At 42.7% G+C, this 18362-nt stretch overlaps 1 protein-coding gene across 3 annotated transcripts in view; it reads right to left on the bottom strand.

Moving 5' to 3' along the window:
• Positions 1–18362, bottom strand: part of LOC127862911 (histone-lysine N-methyltransferase, H3 lysine-79 specific-like) — a 164598-nt gene that overhangs the window by 41248 nt on the left and 104988 nt on the right. For all 3 annotated transcript variants that reach the window (XM_052402184.1, XM_052402186.1, XM_052402185.1), the window contains exon 17: positions 13370–13510. In XM_052402184.1, the coding sequence (XP_052258144.1) occupies positions 13370–13510 (141 nt within the window). The remainder of the gene's footprint in view (positions 1–13369; positions 13511–18362) is intronic.

Consider the following 18362-nt stretch of genomic DNA (forward strand, 5'->3'; position numbering starts at 1 on the left):
CAGAAGAGGTAGACAACAGGGTGTGATTGTAGGTCACTTACCTGCAGAATTGGTAGACAACAGGCTGTGATTGTAGGTCACTTACCTGCAGAATTGGTAGACAACAGGCTGTGATTGTAGGTCACTTACTTGTAGAATTGATAGACAACATGGTGTGATTGTATGTCACTTACCTGCAGAATTGGTAGACAACAGGGTGTGATTGTAGGTCACTTACCTGCAGAAGAGGTAGACAACAGGCTGTGTTTGTAGGTCACTTACCTGCAGAATTGGTAGACAACAGGCTGTGATTGTAGGTCACTTACTTGCAGAATTAGTAGACAACATGGTGTGATTGTAGGTCACTTACCTGCATAATTGGTAGACAACAGTGTGTGATTGTAGGTCACTTACCTGCATAAGAGGTAGACAACAGGCTGTGATTGTAGGTCACTTACCTGCAGAAGAGGTAGACAACAGGCTGTGATTGTAGGTCACTTACCTGCAGAAGAGGTAGACAACAGGGTGTGATTGTAGGTCACTTACCTGCAGAATTTGTAGACAACAGGGTGTGATTGTAGGTCACTTACCTGCAGAAGAGGTAGACAACATGGTGTGATTGTAGGTCACTTACCTGCAGAATTGGTAGACAACAGGCTGTGATTGTAGGTCACTTACCTGCAGAAGAGGTAGACAACAGGCTGTGATTGTAGGTAACTAACATGCAGAAGAGGTAGACAACAGGCTGTGATTGTAGGTAACTTACATGCAGAAGAGGTAGACAACAGGGTGTGATTGTAAGTCACTTACCTGCAGAATTGGTAGACAACAGGCTGTGATTGTAGTTTACTTACCTGCAGCATTGGTAGACAACAGGTTGTGATTTTAGGTCGATTACCTGCATAATTGGTAGACAACAGGCTGTGATTGTAGGTCACTTACCTGCAGAATTGGTAGACAACAGGCTGTGATTGTAGGTCACTTACCTGCAGACGAGGTAGACAACAGGCTTTGATTGTAGGTCACTTACCTGCAGAATTGGTAGACAACATGGTGTGATTGTAGGTCACTTTCCTGCAGAATTGGTAGACAACAGGGTGTGATTGTAGGTCACTTACCTGCAGAATCGGAAGACAACAGGCTGTGATTGTAGGTCACTTACCTGCAGAATTGGTAGACAACAGGCTGTGATTGTAGGTCACTTACTTGCAGAATTGGTAGACAACATGTTGTGATTGTAGGTTACTTACCTGCAGAAGAGGTAGACAACAGGGTGTGATTGTAGGTCACTTACCTGCAGAATTTGTAGACAACAGGGTGTGATTGTAGGTCACTTACCTGCAGAATTGGTAGACAACATGCTGTGATTGAAGGTCACTTACTTGCAGAAGAGGTAGACAACAGGGTGTGATTGTAGGTCACTTACCTGCAGAATTTGTAGACAACAGGGTGTGATTGTAGGTCACTTACCTGCAGAAGAGGTAGACAACAGGCTGTGATTGTAGGTCACTTACCTGCAGAATTGGTAGACAACATGCTGTGATTGAAGGTCACTTACTTGCAGAAGAGGTAGACAACAGGGTGTGATTGTAGGTCACTTACTTGCAGAAGAGGTAGACAACAGGGTGTGATTGTAGGTCACTTACCTGCAGAATTGGTAGACAACAGGCTGTGATTGTAGGTCACTTACCTGCAGAAGAGGTAGACAACAGGCTGGAATTGTAGGTAACTTACCTGCAGAAGAGGTAGACAACAGGGTGTGATTGTAAGTCACTTACCTGCAGAATTGGTAGACAACAGGCTGTGATTGTAGTTTACTTACCTGCAGCATTGGTAGACAACAGGTTGTGATTTTAGGTCACTTACCTGCAGAATTGGTAGACAACATGGTGTGATTGTAGGTCACTTACCTGTAGAATTGGTAGACAACAGGCTGTGATTGTAGTTCACTTACCTGCAGCATTGGTAGACAACAGGCTGTGATTGTAGGTCACTTACCTTCAGAATTGGTAGACAACAGGGTGTGATTGTAGGTCACTTACCTGCAGCATTGGTAGACAACAGGTTGTGATTTTAGGTCACTTACCTGCAAAATTGGTAGACAACAGGCTGTGATTGTAGGTCACTTACCTGCAGAAGAGGTAGACAACATGGTGTGATTGTAGGTCACTTACCTGCAGAATTGGTAGACAACATGGTGTGATTGTAGGTCACTTTCCTGCAGAATTGGTAGACAACAGGCTGTGATTGTAGGTCACTTACCTGCAGAATCGGAAGACAACAGGCTGTGATTGTAGGTCACTTACCTGCAGAATTGGTAGACAACAGGCTGTGATTGTAGGTCACTTACTTGCAGAATTGGTAGACAACATGTTGTGATTGTAGGTTACTTACCTGCAGAAGAGGTAGACAACAGGGTGTGATTGTAGGTCACTTACCTGCAGAATTTGTAGACAACAGGGTGTGATTGTAGGTCACTTACCTGCAGAAGAGGTAGACAACAGGGTGTGATTGTAGGTCACTTACCTGCAGAATTTGTAGACAACATGCTGTGATTGAAGGTCACTTACTTGCAGAAGAGGTAGACAACAGGGTGTGATTGTAGGTCACTTACCTGAAGAATTTGTAGACAACAGGGTGTGATTGTAGGTCACTTACCTGCAGAAGAGGTAGACAACATGGTGTGATTGTAGGTCACTTACCTGCAGAATTGGTAGACAACAGGCTGTGATTGTAGGTCACTTACCTGCAGAAGAGGTAGACAACAGGCTGGAATTGTAGGTAACTTACCTGCAGAAGAGGTAGACAACAGGGTGTGATTGTAAGTCACTTACCTGCAGAATTGGTAGACAACAGGCTGTGATTGTAGTTTACCTACCTGCAGCATTGGTAGACAACAGGTTGTGATTTTAGGTCACTTACCTGCAAAATTGGTAGACAACAGGCTGTGATTGTAGGTCACTTACCTGCAGATTTGGTAGACAACAGGCTGTGATTGTAGGTCACTTACCTGCAGAAGAGGTAGACAACAGGCTGTGATTGTAGGTCACTTACCTGCAGAATTGGTAGACAACAGGCTGTGATTGTAGGTCACTAACCTGCAGAATTGGCAGACAACAGGCTGTGATTGTAGTTCACTTACCTGCAGAGGAGGTAGACAACAGGGTGTGATTGTAAGTCACTTACCTGCAGAATTGGTAGACAACAGGCTGTGATTGTAGGTCACTTACTTGCAGAAGAGGTAGACAACAGGCTGTGATTGTAGGTCACTTACCTGCAGAATTGGTAGACAACAGGCTGTGATTGTAGGTCACTTACTTGCAGAATTGGTAGACAACATGGTGTGATTGTAGGTCACTAACCTGCAGAATTGGTAGACAACAGGCTGTGATTGTAGGTCACCTGCAGAAGAGGAAGACAACAGGCTGTGATTGTAGGGCACTTACCTGCAGAATTGGTAGACAACAAGCTGTGATTGTAGGTCACTTACTTGCAGAATTGGTAGACAACATGGTGTGATTGTAGGTCACTAACCTGCAGAATTGGTAGACAACAGGCTGTGATTGTAGGTCACTTACCTGCATAAGAGGTAGACAACAGGGTGTGATTGTAGGTCACTTACGTGCAGAATTGGTAGACAACATGCTGTGATTGTAGGTCACTTACCTGCAGAATCGGAAGACAACAGGGTGTGATTGTAGGTCACTTACCTGCAGAATTGGTAGACAACAGGCTGTGATTGTAGGTCACTTACCTGCAGAAGAGGAAGACAACAGGCTGTGATTGTAGGGCACTTACCTGCAGAATTTGTAGACAACAGGGTGTGATTGTAGTTCACTTACCTGCAGAATTGGTAGACAACAGGCTGTGATTGTAGGTCACTTACCTGCAGAATTGGTAGACAACAGGCTGTGATTGTAGGTCACTTACTTGCAGAATTGGTAGACAACATGTTGTTATTGTAGGTTACTTACCTGCAGAAGAGGTAGACAACAGGGTGTGATTGTAGGTCACTTACCTGCAGAATTTGTAGACAACAGGCTGTGATTGTAGGTCACTTACCTGCAGAATTGGTAGACAACATGCTGTGATTGAAGGTCACTTACTTGCAGAAGAGGTAGACAACAGGGTGTGATTGTAGGTCACTTACCTGCAGAATTTGTAGACAACAGGGTGTGATTGTAGGTCACTTACCTGCAGAAGAGGTAGACAACATGGTGTGATTGTAGGTCACTTACCTGCAGAATTGGTAGACAACAGGCTGTGATTGTAGGTCACTTACCTGCAGAAGAGGTAGACAACAGGCTGGAATTGTAGGTAACTTACCTGCAGAAGAGGTAGACAACAGGGTGTGATTGTAAGTCACTTACCTGCAGAATTGGTAGACAACAGGCTGTGATTGTAGGTCAATTACTTGCAGAATTGGTAGACAACATGGTGTGATTGTAGGTCACTAACCTGCAGAATTGGTAGACAACAGGCTGTGATTGTAGGTCACTTACCTGCAGAAGAGGAAGACAACAGGCTGTGATTGTAGGGCACTTACCTGCAGAATTGGTAGACAACAAGCTGTGATTGTAGGTCACTTACTTGCAGAATTGGTAGACAACATGGTGTGATTGTAGGTCACTAACCTGCAGAATTGGTAGACAACAGGCTGTGATTGTAGGTCACTTACCTGCAGAAGAGGAAGACAACAGGCTGTGATTGTAGGGCACTTACCTGCAGAATTGGTAGACAACAAGCTGTGATTGTAGGTCACTTACCTGCAGAATTGGCAGACAACAGGGTGTGATTTTAGGTCACTTACCTGCAGAATTTGTAGACAACAGGCTGTGATTGTAGGTCACTTACTTGCAGAAGAGGTAGACAACAGGGTGTGATTGTAGGTCACTTACCTGCAGAATTGGTAGACAACATGCTGTGATTGAAGGTCACTTACTTGCAGAAGAGGTAGACAACAGGGTGTGATTGTAGGTCACTTACCTGCAGAAGAGGTAGACAACAGGGTGTGATTGTAGGTCACTTACCTGCAGAATTGGTAGACAACATGCTGTGATTGAAGGTCACTTACTTGCAGAAGAGGTAGACAACAGGGTGTGATTGTAGGTCACTTACCTGCAGAAGAGGTAGACAACAGGCTGTGATTGTAGTTCACTTACCTGCAGAATTGGTAGACAACAGGCTGTGATTGTAGGTCACTTACCTGCAAAAGAGGTAGACAACAGGCTGTGATTGTAGGTAACTTACCAGCAGAAGAGGTAGACAACAGGGTGTGATTGTAGGTCACTTACCTGCAGAATTGGTAGACAACAGGCTGTGATTGTAGGTAACTTACCTGCAGCATTGGTAGACAACAGGATGTGATTTTAGGTCACTTACCTGCATAATTGGTAGACAACTGGCTGTGATTGTAGGTCACTTACCTACAGAATTGGTAGACAACAGGCTGTGATTGTAGGTCACTTACCTGCAGAAGAGGTAGACAACAGGCTGTGATTGTAGGTCACTTACCTGCAGAATTGGTAGACAACAGGCTGTGATTGTAGGTCACTTACCTGTTCGCAGAATTGGTAGACAACAGGTTGTGATTTTAGGTCACTTACCTGCATAAGTGGTAGAAAACTGGCTGTGATTGTAGGTCACTTACCTGCAGAATTGGTAGACAACAGGCTGTGATTGTAGGTCACTTACCTGCAGAAGAGGTAGACAACAGGCTGTGATTGTAGGTCACTTCCCTGCAAATTGGTAGACAACAGGCTGTGATTGTAGGTCACTTATTTGCAGAATTGGTAGACAACAGGCTGTGATTGTAGGTCACTTACCTGCAGAATTGGTAGACAACAGGCTGTGATTGTAGGTCACTTACCTGCAAAAGAGGTAGACAACAGGGTGTGATTGTAGGTCACTTACCTGCAGAATTGGTAGACAACAGGCTGTGATTGTAGTTCACTTACCTGCAGCATTGGTAGACAACAGGCTGTGATTGTAGGTCACTAACCTGCAGAATTGGTAGGCAACAGGCTGTGATTGTAGGTCACTTACCTGCAGAATTGGTAGACAACATGGTGTGATTGTAGGTCACTTACCTGTAGAATTGGTAGACAACAGGCTGTGATTGTAGTTCACTTACCTGCAGCATTGGTAGACAACAGGCTGTGATTGTAGGTCACTTACCTTCAGAATTGGTAGACAACAGGGTGTGATTGTAGGTCACTTACCTGCATAATTGGTAGACAACAGGGTGTGATTGTAGGTCACTTACCTGCATAATTGGTAGACAACAGGGTGTGATTGTAGTTCACTTACCTGCAGAATTGGTAGACAACAGGGTGTGATTGTAGGTCACTTACCTGCAGATGAGGTAGACAACAGGGTGTGATTGTAGGTCACTTACCTGCATAATTGGTAGACAACAGGGTGTGATTGTAGTTCACTTACCTGCAGAATTGGTAGACAACAGGGTGTGATTGTAGGTCACTTACCTGCAGATGAGGTAGACAACAGGGTGTGATTGTAGGTCACTTACCTGCAGAATTGGTAGACAACAGGCTGTGATTGTAGTTCACTTATCTGCAGAATTGGTAGACAACATGCTGTGATTGTAGGTCACTTACCTGCAAAAGAGGTAGACAACAGGGTGTGATTGTAGGTCACTTACTTGCAGAAGAGGTAGACAACAGGGTGTGATTGTAGGTCACTTACCTGAAGAATTTGTAGACAACAGGGTGTGATTGTAGGTCACTTACCTGCAGAAGAGGTAGACAACATGGTGTGATTGTAGGTCACTTACCTGCAGAATTGGTAGACAACAGGCTGTGATTGTAGGTCACTTACCTGCAGAAGAGGTAGACAACAGGCTGGAATTGTAGGTAACTTACCTGCAGAAGAGGTAGACAACAGGGTGTGATTGTAAGTCACTTACCTGCAGAATTGGTAGACAACAGGCTGTGATTGTAGTTTACCTACCTGCAGCATTGGTAGACAACAGGTTGTGATTTTAGGTCACTTACCTGCAAAATTGGTAGACAACAGGCTGTGATTGTAGGTCACTTACCTGCAGATTTGGTAGACAACAGGCTGTGATTGTAGGTCACTTACCTGCAGAAGAGGTAGACAACAGGCTGTGATTGTAGGTCACTTACCTGCAGAATTGGTAGACAACAGGCTGTGATTGTAGGTCACTAACCTGCAGAATTGGCAGACAACAGGCTGTGATTGTAGTTCACTTACCTGCAGAGGAGGTAGACAACAGGGTGTGATTGTAAGTCACTTACCTGCAGAATTGGTAGACAACAGGCTGTGATTGTAGGTCACTTACTTGCAGAAGAGGTAGACAACAGGCTGTGATTGTAGGTCACTTACCTGCAGAATTGGTAGACAACAGGCTGTGATTGTAGGTCACTTACTTGCAGAATTGGTAGACAACATGGTGTGATTGTAGGTCACTAACCTGCAGAATTGGTAGACAACAGGCTGTGATTGTAGGTCACCTGCAGAAGAGGAAGACAACAGGCTGTGATTGTAGGGCACTTACCTGCAGAATTGGTAGACAACAAGCTGTGATTGTAGGTCACTTACTTGCAGAATTGGTAGACAACATGGTGTGATTGTAGGTCACTAACCTGCAGAATTGGTAGACAACAGGCTGTGATTGTAGGTCACTTACCTGCATAAGAGGTAGACAACAGGGTGTGATTGTAGGTCACTTACGTGCAGAATTGGTAGACAACATGCTGTGATTGTAGGTCACTTACCTGCAGAATCGGAAGACAACAGGGTGTGATTGTAGGTCACTTACCTGCAGAATTGGTAGACAACAGGCTGTGATTGTAGGTCACTTACCTGCAGAAGAGGAAGACAACAGGCTGTGATTGTAGGGCACTTACCTGCAGAATTTGTAGACAACAGGGTGTGATTGTAGTTCACTTACCTGCAGAATTGGTAGACAACAGGCTGTGATTGTAGGTCACTTACCTGCAGAATTGGTAGACAACAGGCTGTGATTGTAGGTCACTTACTTGCAGAATTGGTAGACAACATGTTGTTATTGTAGGTTACTTACCTGCAGAAGAGGTAGACAACAGGGTGTGATTGTAGGTCACTTACCTGCAGAATTTGTAGACAACAGGCTGTGATTGTAGGTCACTTACCTGCAGAATTGGTAGACAACATGCTGTGATTGAAGGTCACTTACTTGCAGAAGAGGTAGACAACAGGGTGTGATTGTAGGTCACTTACCTGCAGAATTTGTAGACAACAGGGTGTGATTGTAGGTCACTTACCTGCAGAAGAGGTAGACAACATGGTGTGATTGTAGGTCACTTACCTGCAGAATTGGTAGACAACAGGCTGTGATTGTAGGTCACTTACCTGCAGAAGAGGTAGACAACAGGCTGGAATTGTAGGTAACTTACCTGCAGAAGAGGTAGACAACAGGGTGTGATTGTAAGTCACTTACCTGCAGAATTGGTAGACAACAGGCTGTGATTGTAGGTCAATTACTTGCAGAATTGGTAGACAACATGGTGTGATTGTAGGTCACTAACCTGCAGAATTGGTAGACAACAGGCTGTGATTGTAGGTCACTTACCTGCAGAAGAGGAAGACAACAGGCTGTGATTGTAGGGCACTTACCTGCAGAATTGGTAGACAACAAGCTGTGATTGTAGGTCACTTACTTGCAGAATTGGTAGACAACATGGTGTGATTGTAGGTCACTAACCTGCAGAATTGGTAGACAACAGGCTGTGATTGTAGGTCACTTACCTGCAGAAGAGGAAGACAACAGGCTGTGATTGTAGGGCACTTACCTGCAGAATTGGTAGACAACAAGCTGTGATTGTAGGTCACTTACCTGCAGAATTGGCAGACAACAGGGTGTGATTTTAGGTCACTTACCTGCAGAATTTGTAGACAACAGGCTGTGATTGTAGGTCACTTACTTGCAGAAGAGGTAGACAACAGGGTGTGATTGTAGGTCACTTACCTGCAGAATTGGTAGACAACATGCTGTGATTGAAGGTCACTTACTTGCAGAAGAGGTAGACAACAGGGTGTGATTGTAGGTCACTTACCTGCAGAAGAGGTAGACAACAGGGTGTGATTGTAGGTCACTTACCTGCAGAATTGGTAGACAACATGCTGTGATTGAAGGTCACTTACTTGCAGAAGAGGTAGACAACAGGGTGTGATTGTAGGTCACTTACCTGCAGAAGAGGTAGACAACAGGCTGTGATTGTAGTTCACTTACCTGCAGAATTGGTAGACAACAGGCTGTGATTGTAGGTCACTTACCTGCAAAAGAGGTAGACAACAGGCTGTGATTGTAGGTAACTTACCAGCAGAAGAGGTAGACAACAGGGTGTGATTGTAGGTCACTTACCTGCAGAATTGGTAGACAACAGGCTGTGATTGTAGGTAACTTACCTGCAGCATTGGTAGACAACAGGATGTGATTTTAGGTCACTTACCTGCATAATTGGTAGACAACTGGCTGTGATTGTAGGTCACTTACCTACAGAATTGGTAGACAACAGGCTGTGATTGTAGGTCACTTACCTGCAGAAGAGGTAGACAACAGGCTGTGATTGTAGGTCACTTACCTGCAGAATTGGTAGACAACAGGCTGTGATTGTAGGTCACTTACCTGCAGAATTGGTAGACAACAGGTTGTGATTTTAGGTCACTTACCTGCATAAGTGGTAGAAAACTGGCTGTGATTGTAGGTCACTTACCTGCAGAATTGGTAGACAACAGGCTGTGATTGTAGGTCACTTACCTGCAGAAGAGGTAGACAACAGGCTGTGATTGTAGGTCACTTCCCTGCAAATTGGTAGACAACAGGCTGTGATTGTAGGTCACTTATTTGCAGAATTGGTAGACAACAGGCTGTGATTGTAGGTCACTTACCTGCAGAATTGGTAGACAACAGGCTGTGATTGTAGGTCACTTACCTGCAAAAGAGGTAGACAACAGGGTGTGATTGTAGGTCACTTACCTGCAGAATTGGTAGACAACAGGCTGTGATTGTAGTTCACTTACCTGCAGCATTGGTAGACAACAGGCTGTGATTGTAGGTCACTAACCTGCAGAATTGGTAGGCAACAGGCTGTGATTGTAGGTCACTTACCTGCAGAATTGGTAGACAATATGGTGTGATTGTAGGTCACTTACCTGTAGAATTGGTAGACAACAGGCTGTGATTGTAGTTCACTTACCTGCAGCATTGGTAGACAACAGGCTGTGATTGTAGGTCACTTACCTTCAGAATTGGTAGACAACAGGGTGTGATTGTAGGTCACTTACCTGCATAATTGGTAGACAACAGGGTGTGATTGTAGGTCACTTACCTGCATAATTGGTAGACAACAGGGTGTGATTGTAGTTCACTTACCTGCAGAATTGGTAGACAACAGGGTGTGATTGTAGGTCACTTACCTGCAGATGAGGTAGACAACAGGGTGTGATTGTAGGTCACTTACCTGCATAATTGGTAGACAACAGGGTGTGATTGTAGTTCACTTACCTGCAGAATTGGTAGACAACAGGGTGTGATTGTAGGTCACTTACCTGCAGATGAGGTAGACAACAGGGTGTGATTGTAGGTCACTTACCTGCAGAATTGGTAGACAACAGGCTGTGATTGTAGTTCACTTATCTGCAGAATTGGTAGACAACATGCTGTGATTGTAGGTCACTTACCTGCAAAAGAGGTAGACAACAGGGTGTGATTGTAGGTCACTTACCTGCATAATTGGTAGACAACAGGGTGTGATTGTAGGTCACTTACCTGCAGAAGAGGTCGACAACAGGGTGTGATTGTAGGTCACTTACCTGCAGAAAGACGTAGACAACAGGCTGTGATTGTAGGTTACTTACCTGCAGAAGAGGTAGACAACAGGGTGTGATTGTAGGTCACTTACCTGCAGAATTGGAAGACAACAGGCTGGGATTGTAGGTCACTTACCTGCAGAATTGGTAGACACCATGGTGTGATTGTAGGTCACTTACCTGCAGAATTGGTAGACAACAGGGTTTGATGGTAGGTCACTTACCTGCAGAATTGGTAGACAACAGGGTGTGACTGTAGGTCACTTACCTGCAGACGAGGTAGACAACAGGCTGTGATTGTAGGTAACTAACATGCAGAATTGGTAGACAACAGGCTGTGATTTAAGGTCACTTACCTGCAGAATTGGTAGACAACAGGGTGTGATTGTAGGTCACTTACCTGCAGATGAGGTAGACAACAGGGTGTGATTGTAGGTCACTTACCTGCAGAATTGGTAGACAACAGGCTGTGATTGTAGTTCACTTATCTGCAGAATTGGTAGACAACATGCTGTGATTGTAGGTCACTTACCTGCAAAAGAGGTAGACAACAGGCTGTGATTGTAGGTCACTTACCTGCAGAAGAGGTAGACAACAGGGTGTGATTGTAGGTCACTTACCTGCAGAAGAGGTAGACAACAGGGTGTGATTGTAGGTCACTTACCTGCATAATTGGTAGACAACAGGGTGTGATTGTAGGTCACTTACCTGCATAATTGGTAGACAACAGGGTGTGATTGTAGGTCACTTACCTGCAGAAGAGGTCGACAACAGGGTGTGATTGTAGGTCACTTACCTGCAGAAAGACGTAGACAACAGGCTGTGATTGTAGGTTACTTACCTGCAGAAGAGGTAGACAACAGGGTGTGATTGTAGGTCACTTACCTGCAGAATTGGAAGACAACAGGCTGGGATTGTAGGTCACTTACCTGCAGAATTGGTAGACACCATGGTGTGATTGTAGGTCACTTACCTGCAGAATTGGTAGACAACAGGGTTTGATGGTAGGTCACTTACCTGCAGAATTGGTAGACAACAGGGTGTGACTGTAGGTCACTTACCTGCAGACGAGGTAGACAACAGGGTGTGATTGTAGGTCACTTACCTGCAGAATTGGTAGACAACAGGCTGTGATTTAAGGTCACTTACCTGCAGAAGAGGTAGACAACAGGGTGTGATTGTAGGTCACTTACCTGCAGAATTGGTAGACAACAGGCTGTGATTGTAGGTCACTTACCTGCAGAAGAGGTAGACAACAGGCTGTGATTGTAGGTCACTTACCTGCAGAATTGGTAGACAACAGGCTGTGATTGTAGGTCACTTACTTGCAGAAGAGGTAGACAACAGTATGTGATTGTAGGTTACTTACCTGCAGAAGAGGTAGACAACAGGGTGTGGTTGTAGGTCACTTACCTGCAGAAGAGGTAGACAACAGGGTGTGATTGTAGTTCACTTACCTGCAGAAGAGGTAGACAACAGGGTGTGATTGTAGGTCACTTACCTGCAGAAGAGGTAGACAACAGGGTGTGATTGTAGGTCACTCACCTGCAGAAGAGGTAGACAACATGGTGTGATTGTAGGTCACTTACCTGCAGAAGAGGTAGACAACAGGGTGTGATTGTAGTTCACTTACCTGCAGAAGAGGTAGACAACAGGGTGTGATTGTAGGTCACTTACCTGCAGAAGAGGTAGACAACAGGCTGTGATTGTAGGTCACTTACCTGCAGAAGAGGTAGACAACAGGGTGTGATTGTAGGTCACTTACCTGCATAATTGGTAGACAACAGGGTGTGATTGTAGGTCACTTACCTGCATAATTGGTAGACAACAGGGTGTGATTGTAGGTCACTTACCTGCATAATTGGTAGACAACAGGGTGTGATTGTAGGTCACTTACCTGCATAATTGGTAGACAACAGGGTGTGATTGTAGGTCACTTACCTGCATAATTGGTAGACAACAGGCTGTGATTGTAGGTCACTTACCTGCATAATTGGTAGACAACAGGGTGTGATTGTAGGTCACTTACCTGCAGAAGAGGTAGACAACAGGCTGTGATTGTAGGTCACTTACCTGCATAATTGGTAGACAACAGGGTGTGATTGTAGGTCACTTACCTGCATAATTGGTAGACAACAGGCTGTGATTGTAGGTCACTTACCTGCAGAAGAGGTAGACAACAGGGTGTGATTGTAGGTCACTTACCTGCAGAAGAGGTAGACAACAGGGTGTGATTGTAGGTCACTCACCTGCAGGAGAGGTAGACAACAGGGCGTGATTGTAGGTCACTTACCTGCAGAAGAGGTAGACAACAGGCTGTGATTGTAGGTCACTTACCTGCAGAAGAGGTAGACAACAGGGTGTGATTGTAGGTCACTTACCTGCAGAAGAGGTAGACAACAGGCTGTGATTGTAGGTCACTTACCTGCAGAAGAGGTAGACAACAGGGTGTGATTGTAGGTCACTTACCTGCAGAATTGTCAGACAACAGGGTGTGATTGTAGTTCACTTACCTGCAGAAGAGGCAGACAACAGGGTGTGATTGTAGGTTACTTACCTGCAGAAGAGGTAGACAACAGGGTGTGATTGTGGAGCAGGTTAAGGCTGTCCAGTGCAAGAACCTTGTCACGATTTTTGCTTTTGGCAATTGCTTTTGTTTTCAAAGCAGACAAAACCTTTCTAGGTCGACGTCTATTAACTGAAATACAGATTTTACTATCAACAGAAAAATATTTTTATTGCAAAGCTATTATCATGAACAAGGCAAGTCGTTTAATTTTTGACAGATTACTGAAGATATCCATTAATTACAAGATTATATTGTGAATTGAAGTAACCAATATTTTATCAATAACAAGGGGTCAAGATGGCCCTAGATTCCTTCACTATGTGAGGCCAGTTTAAACCAATCGGAATTAGTGGATCAATCATTTTACAGTACCCTTATCTGATGCTATACACTTCATATAAAAGCTTAGGGCCATGTGTTTTCAGAGACACAGATTTGAAGTTTTTATGCTATATAACTCTATCTAAATCATTTGACAACCCATTACTCAAGGCTCACAAGATAAACAAACTAGGTAGAGAACAACCATACAATGTTCCAAGTCAAATATCAAACCTCTTGGACTTGCAGTTTCTAAGATTTTTAAATGCCCACTATAAACTAGGGATGGGAATCACATCCAAAATCAGTATTCAGATAACAGCAGCCATTATCCGAATACATCCAGATACCCATATACGTGTATAAGTAAACTACAAAAGACAGCTACCAACATCACTATCTGCATCACAATACTTTGAATACTTTATTTAGCACCGTAAACACTGTACTAAACAAAATGACGCATTTATATGATTATTTAATTAAAATTATTTTATTCATTAAAATATACATGTTTAAAACACATTGTGAAACCGAAACAAACTCAAGCAAGCTTCAATATTTACTAGAACACACACTTAGAAATTCACTTAAATATCTAGCAGTGCTTGATACATTGGATTGTAAATGCAATAGTAAAGGAAAACTGTGTTTCATTACAGATAAATATTTGTATGGACTATAATGGAAACAAGAGGGCCATGATGGCCCTGAATCGCTCACCTGACTCATTAAGATCAGATGAAAACTATGACCTCTATTGTCTGCACAATGTTTTTCTATGATTTGACCTACTTTGATTTGATTTGATTTGACTAGTGACCTAGTTCCTGACTCTAGATGACCCAAATACAATCCCAATCCAGATTTCATCAAGATAAACATTCTGACCACAGTTCATAAATATTGGATGAAAACTGTGAACTCTATTGTCAACACAAGGTTTTTCTATTTATTTGACCTAGATTTTTACCCCAGATGACCCAAATACAATCCCACCCAGATTTCATCAAGAATTCTGACCAAATTTCATAAAGGTTGGATGAAAACTGTGATCTCTAATGTCTACACAAGGTTTTTCTATTATTTGACCTAGTGACCTAGTTTTTGACCCCAGATGACCCAAATAAAATCCCAACCCAGATTTCATCAAGATAAACATTCTGACCAAATTTCATAAAGATTGGATGAAAACTGTGACCTCTATTGTCTACAGAAGGTTGTTCTATTATTTGACCTAGTGACCTTGTTTTTCACCCCAGATGACCCAAATACAATCCCAAACCGGATTTCATCAAGATAAACATTTTGACCAAATTTCATCAAGATTGGATGCAAGCTGTGACCTCTACTGTCTACACAAACAAATTGTTGACGGACGGACACACAGACACACGCAGGCACGCACAACGGACGTCGGACATCACACGATCACATAAGCTCACAGTGTCACTTAATGACAGGTGACCTAAAAATATGTGTCGGAGATAAACATGAACAGTTGTGGTTAAAATCCCATAGAAACAAGGGCTGTTTGTAAAACATGCATGCCCCCCTATATGGGCTATAAGTTGTAGTAGCAGCCATTGTGTGAATACGTTTTTTGTCACTGTGAATGGTGGTGGTGGTGGTGGTGTAGTAGTAGTAGTAATAGTAGCAGAAGTAGTAGTAGTAGTAGTAGTAGTAGTAGTAGTAGTAGTAGTAGTAGAAGTAGTAATAGTAGTTGTAGTAGTAGTAGTAGTAGTAGTAGTAGTAGTAGTAGTAGTAGTAGAAGTAGTAGTAGTAGTAGTAGTAGTAGTAGAAGTAGTAGTAGTAGTAGTAGTAGTAGTAGTAGTAGTAGTGGTAGTAGTAGTAGTAGTAGTAGTGGTAAAAGTAGTAGCAGTAGTGGCAGTAGTAGTAGAAGGTGGTGGTGGTGGTGGTGGTGGTGTTGGTGGTTGTGGTGGTGGTGTTGGTGGTGGTGGTGGTAGTAGTAGTAGTACTAGTAGTAGTAGTAGTAGTAGTAGTAGTAGTAGTAGTAGTAGTAGTGGTAGTTGTAGTAGTAGTAGTAGTAGTAGTAGTGGTAGTAGTAGTAGAAGTAGTAGTGGTAGTAGTAGTAGTAGAAGTAGTAGTAGTAGTAGTAGTAGTAGTAGTAGTAGTAGTAGTAGTAGTAGTAGTAGTAGTAGTAATAGTAGCAGTAGCAGAAGCAGTAGCAGCATCACAAGACCAATACTTAAGAATGATCAAATGGGAAAAGGTAACCTAGCACTGGCAGTAAATATGGGGCTCATTTACAGGTCAGATTTGGAATCTCTGCTGTAAAATGAGATTTTGAATGAATTAAAGGGAGGCAAATCAGTAATAAAAAGAACATGCATAAACCGTAGTTGTTTCCCTTGTTTGAACCATGCTAAATCCTTACAAGTTTGGAAAGAATTGGATGAAAAATTTGGACTTTATTGCATAAACACCATTTTCTCAATTCAAGGGGAGGTAATTCTGTACTTCATGGACCAATAATGCTCATTTTTTGTAGGGTTCGTGTCCTCATTGATATAAAGACACTGTGCAAATTTGGAAAGGATCGGACAAAAAATGTGGAAGATTTTTTAAAGTTTTCACAAAATAGGCAAAAACGAATAAACATGCAAAGTTCAACGAGCTCCTGCGGCCATGTTTTTTGACGAATCAAATTTCTATGAACAGCTTTTTCAGGGGAGCCTTCAAAGGGCATCCCTGTGAAATGTTTTGAAAATCTGATGAGCGGTTTCTGACAAGAAGATTTTTTAAGGTTTTTACCATATATGGTCATGGCGGCCATCTTGGTTATGCGATCAAATTTTTTTTAACAATTCTTTTGTCCCATGACCTAGGGATGCTCCACATGAAATTTAGTTGAAATTGGCTCAATGGTTTAGTAGAAGAAGATGTTTACAAATTGTTTACAGACAGACAGACGGACGGACGGATGGACGGACGGACGGACGCCGGACGCTGAGTGATCACAATAGCTCACCTCGAGCTATCGCTCAGGTGAGCTAAAAAAGGCACTTTTAATGAATGTACATAGCACATGTTTTCACACTGTTGCAAGCGTTAATTAAAACCAAGTGGCCATTTAATGCCTTTTGTCGGTCAAAAAGGACCATAAAACAAAACAATTAGGAAGTGGAAAATAACCAAACAAGGCTATTATCCCAAATGTGATGGGGTACACCAGCTGAGCAAGAACCAATTAACAGATTTATGACAGTCTGTCAACGATGTCTGGTGTACAGATTAACAGCAAAATAAACGATAAGGAACATACCATGCATAACAAAAAGGGCTATATAGTTTAATCAAGTATTCAGATCCAATTTTATATTTGGATACTTGACCAGGGGGTACGGACATTAGCCCTCTGGGACATTAGCCACTAGGACATTAGCCCTTTCAAAAAAGTGCCCGCTAGGCACTTAGCCCCCAGGTGTTTTAAAACGTTCATAACATTTTTTTTAAGTAAGTCTTTTTATTCATTTTTTTTTTATTTCATATAAAAAAACATACAATTATTATATAATGTTGAAGTCTAATATGTATTTTTTTTCAATATATACACTGTAACTCCAATATAACGCGGATGACGGGGTCCAAGCCACGCAACAGCGTTATAAATGGGACAGCATTATAAGTTTTGAGCAAATTTATTGCAGGGGGCTATATAAAAAGGTAAAGTATAGCCTATAATATAGGTCCTGTGTATTGCCATGCTGTGTTGTCATCCGCAAATACTTGCATATAAACCGAATCGGAACGATAACAGTATACATACCACTTTTCTAATGTGCACATGTATCCGATAATCCAATATAATTGACCTTTCGACAGCTGATTGATTGATAGGCTTATTAACCAATCAGATAACAGCATAGATTAGGCCCGTTTCTATCCGCCATTTTGTCCGTCAAACTCGCTGTTGTCTGACACATAAGCTTATACGTAATTCTGTGTTTAAAACAAAGAAAATGGTTAAAAGGTGCTGTTATGGCACTTGTTATTCAGACACAATGTATCCAGAACGGTTAAGAGATGGAACTACGTTTTTTCCTTTCCTTAAACCGGGTACTAATCTTAAACAAGAGGACCTGAAAGGCCCAAAGTCGCTCACCTGAGATAACAAGATATTATTGGGACAAATCTTCTGACCAAGTTTCACGAAGATCGGAAAATAAATGTGGCCTCTAGAGTGTTAACAAGGTTTTACTATAGCCATATAAGGAAAAATGCCCCGCCCCCTGGCAGCCATGTTTTTCAACCAACCAGCATCATTTTTGAACTCTTCCAAGATATTATCGGGATAAATCTTCTGACCAAGTTTCATGAAGATCGGACAGTAAATGTGGCCTCTAGAGTGTTAACAAGATTTTACTATAGCCATATAAGGAAAAATTCCCCGCCCCTTGGAAGCCATTTTTTTCAAGCAAACATTATTTTCGAACTCATCCAAGATATCATTGAGACCAATCTTCTGACCAAATGTCATGAAGATTGGACTATAAATGTGGCCTCTAGAGTGTAAACAAGGTTTTACTATAGCCATATATAGCCATATAAGGAAAAATGCCCCGCCCCTGGTGGCCATGTTTTTAAAGCAACCAAAACCATTTTCAAACTCATCCAAGATATCATTGGGACAAATCTT

This window comes from Dreissena polymorpha, chromosome 16, assembly GCF_020536995.1.
Source record: "Dreissena polymorpha isolate Duluth1 chromosome 16, UMN_Dpol_1.0, whole genome shotgun sequence".
In the NCBI taxonomy this organism is placed as follows: Eukaryota; Metazoa; Mollusca; class Bivalvia; order Myida; family Dreissenidae; genus Dreissena; species Dreissena polymorpha.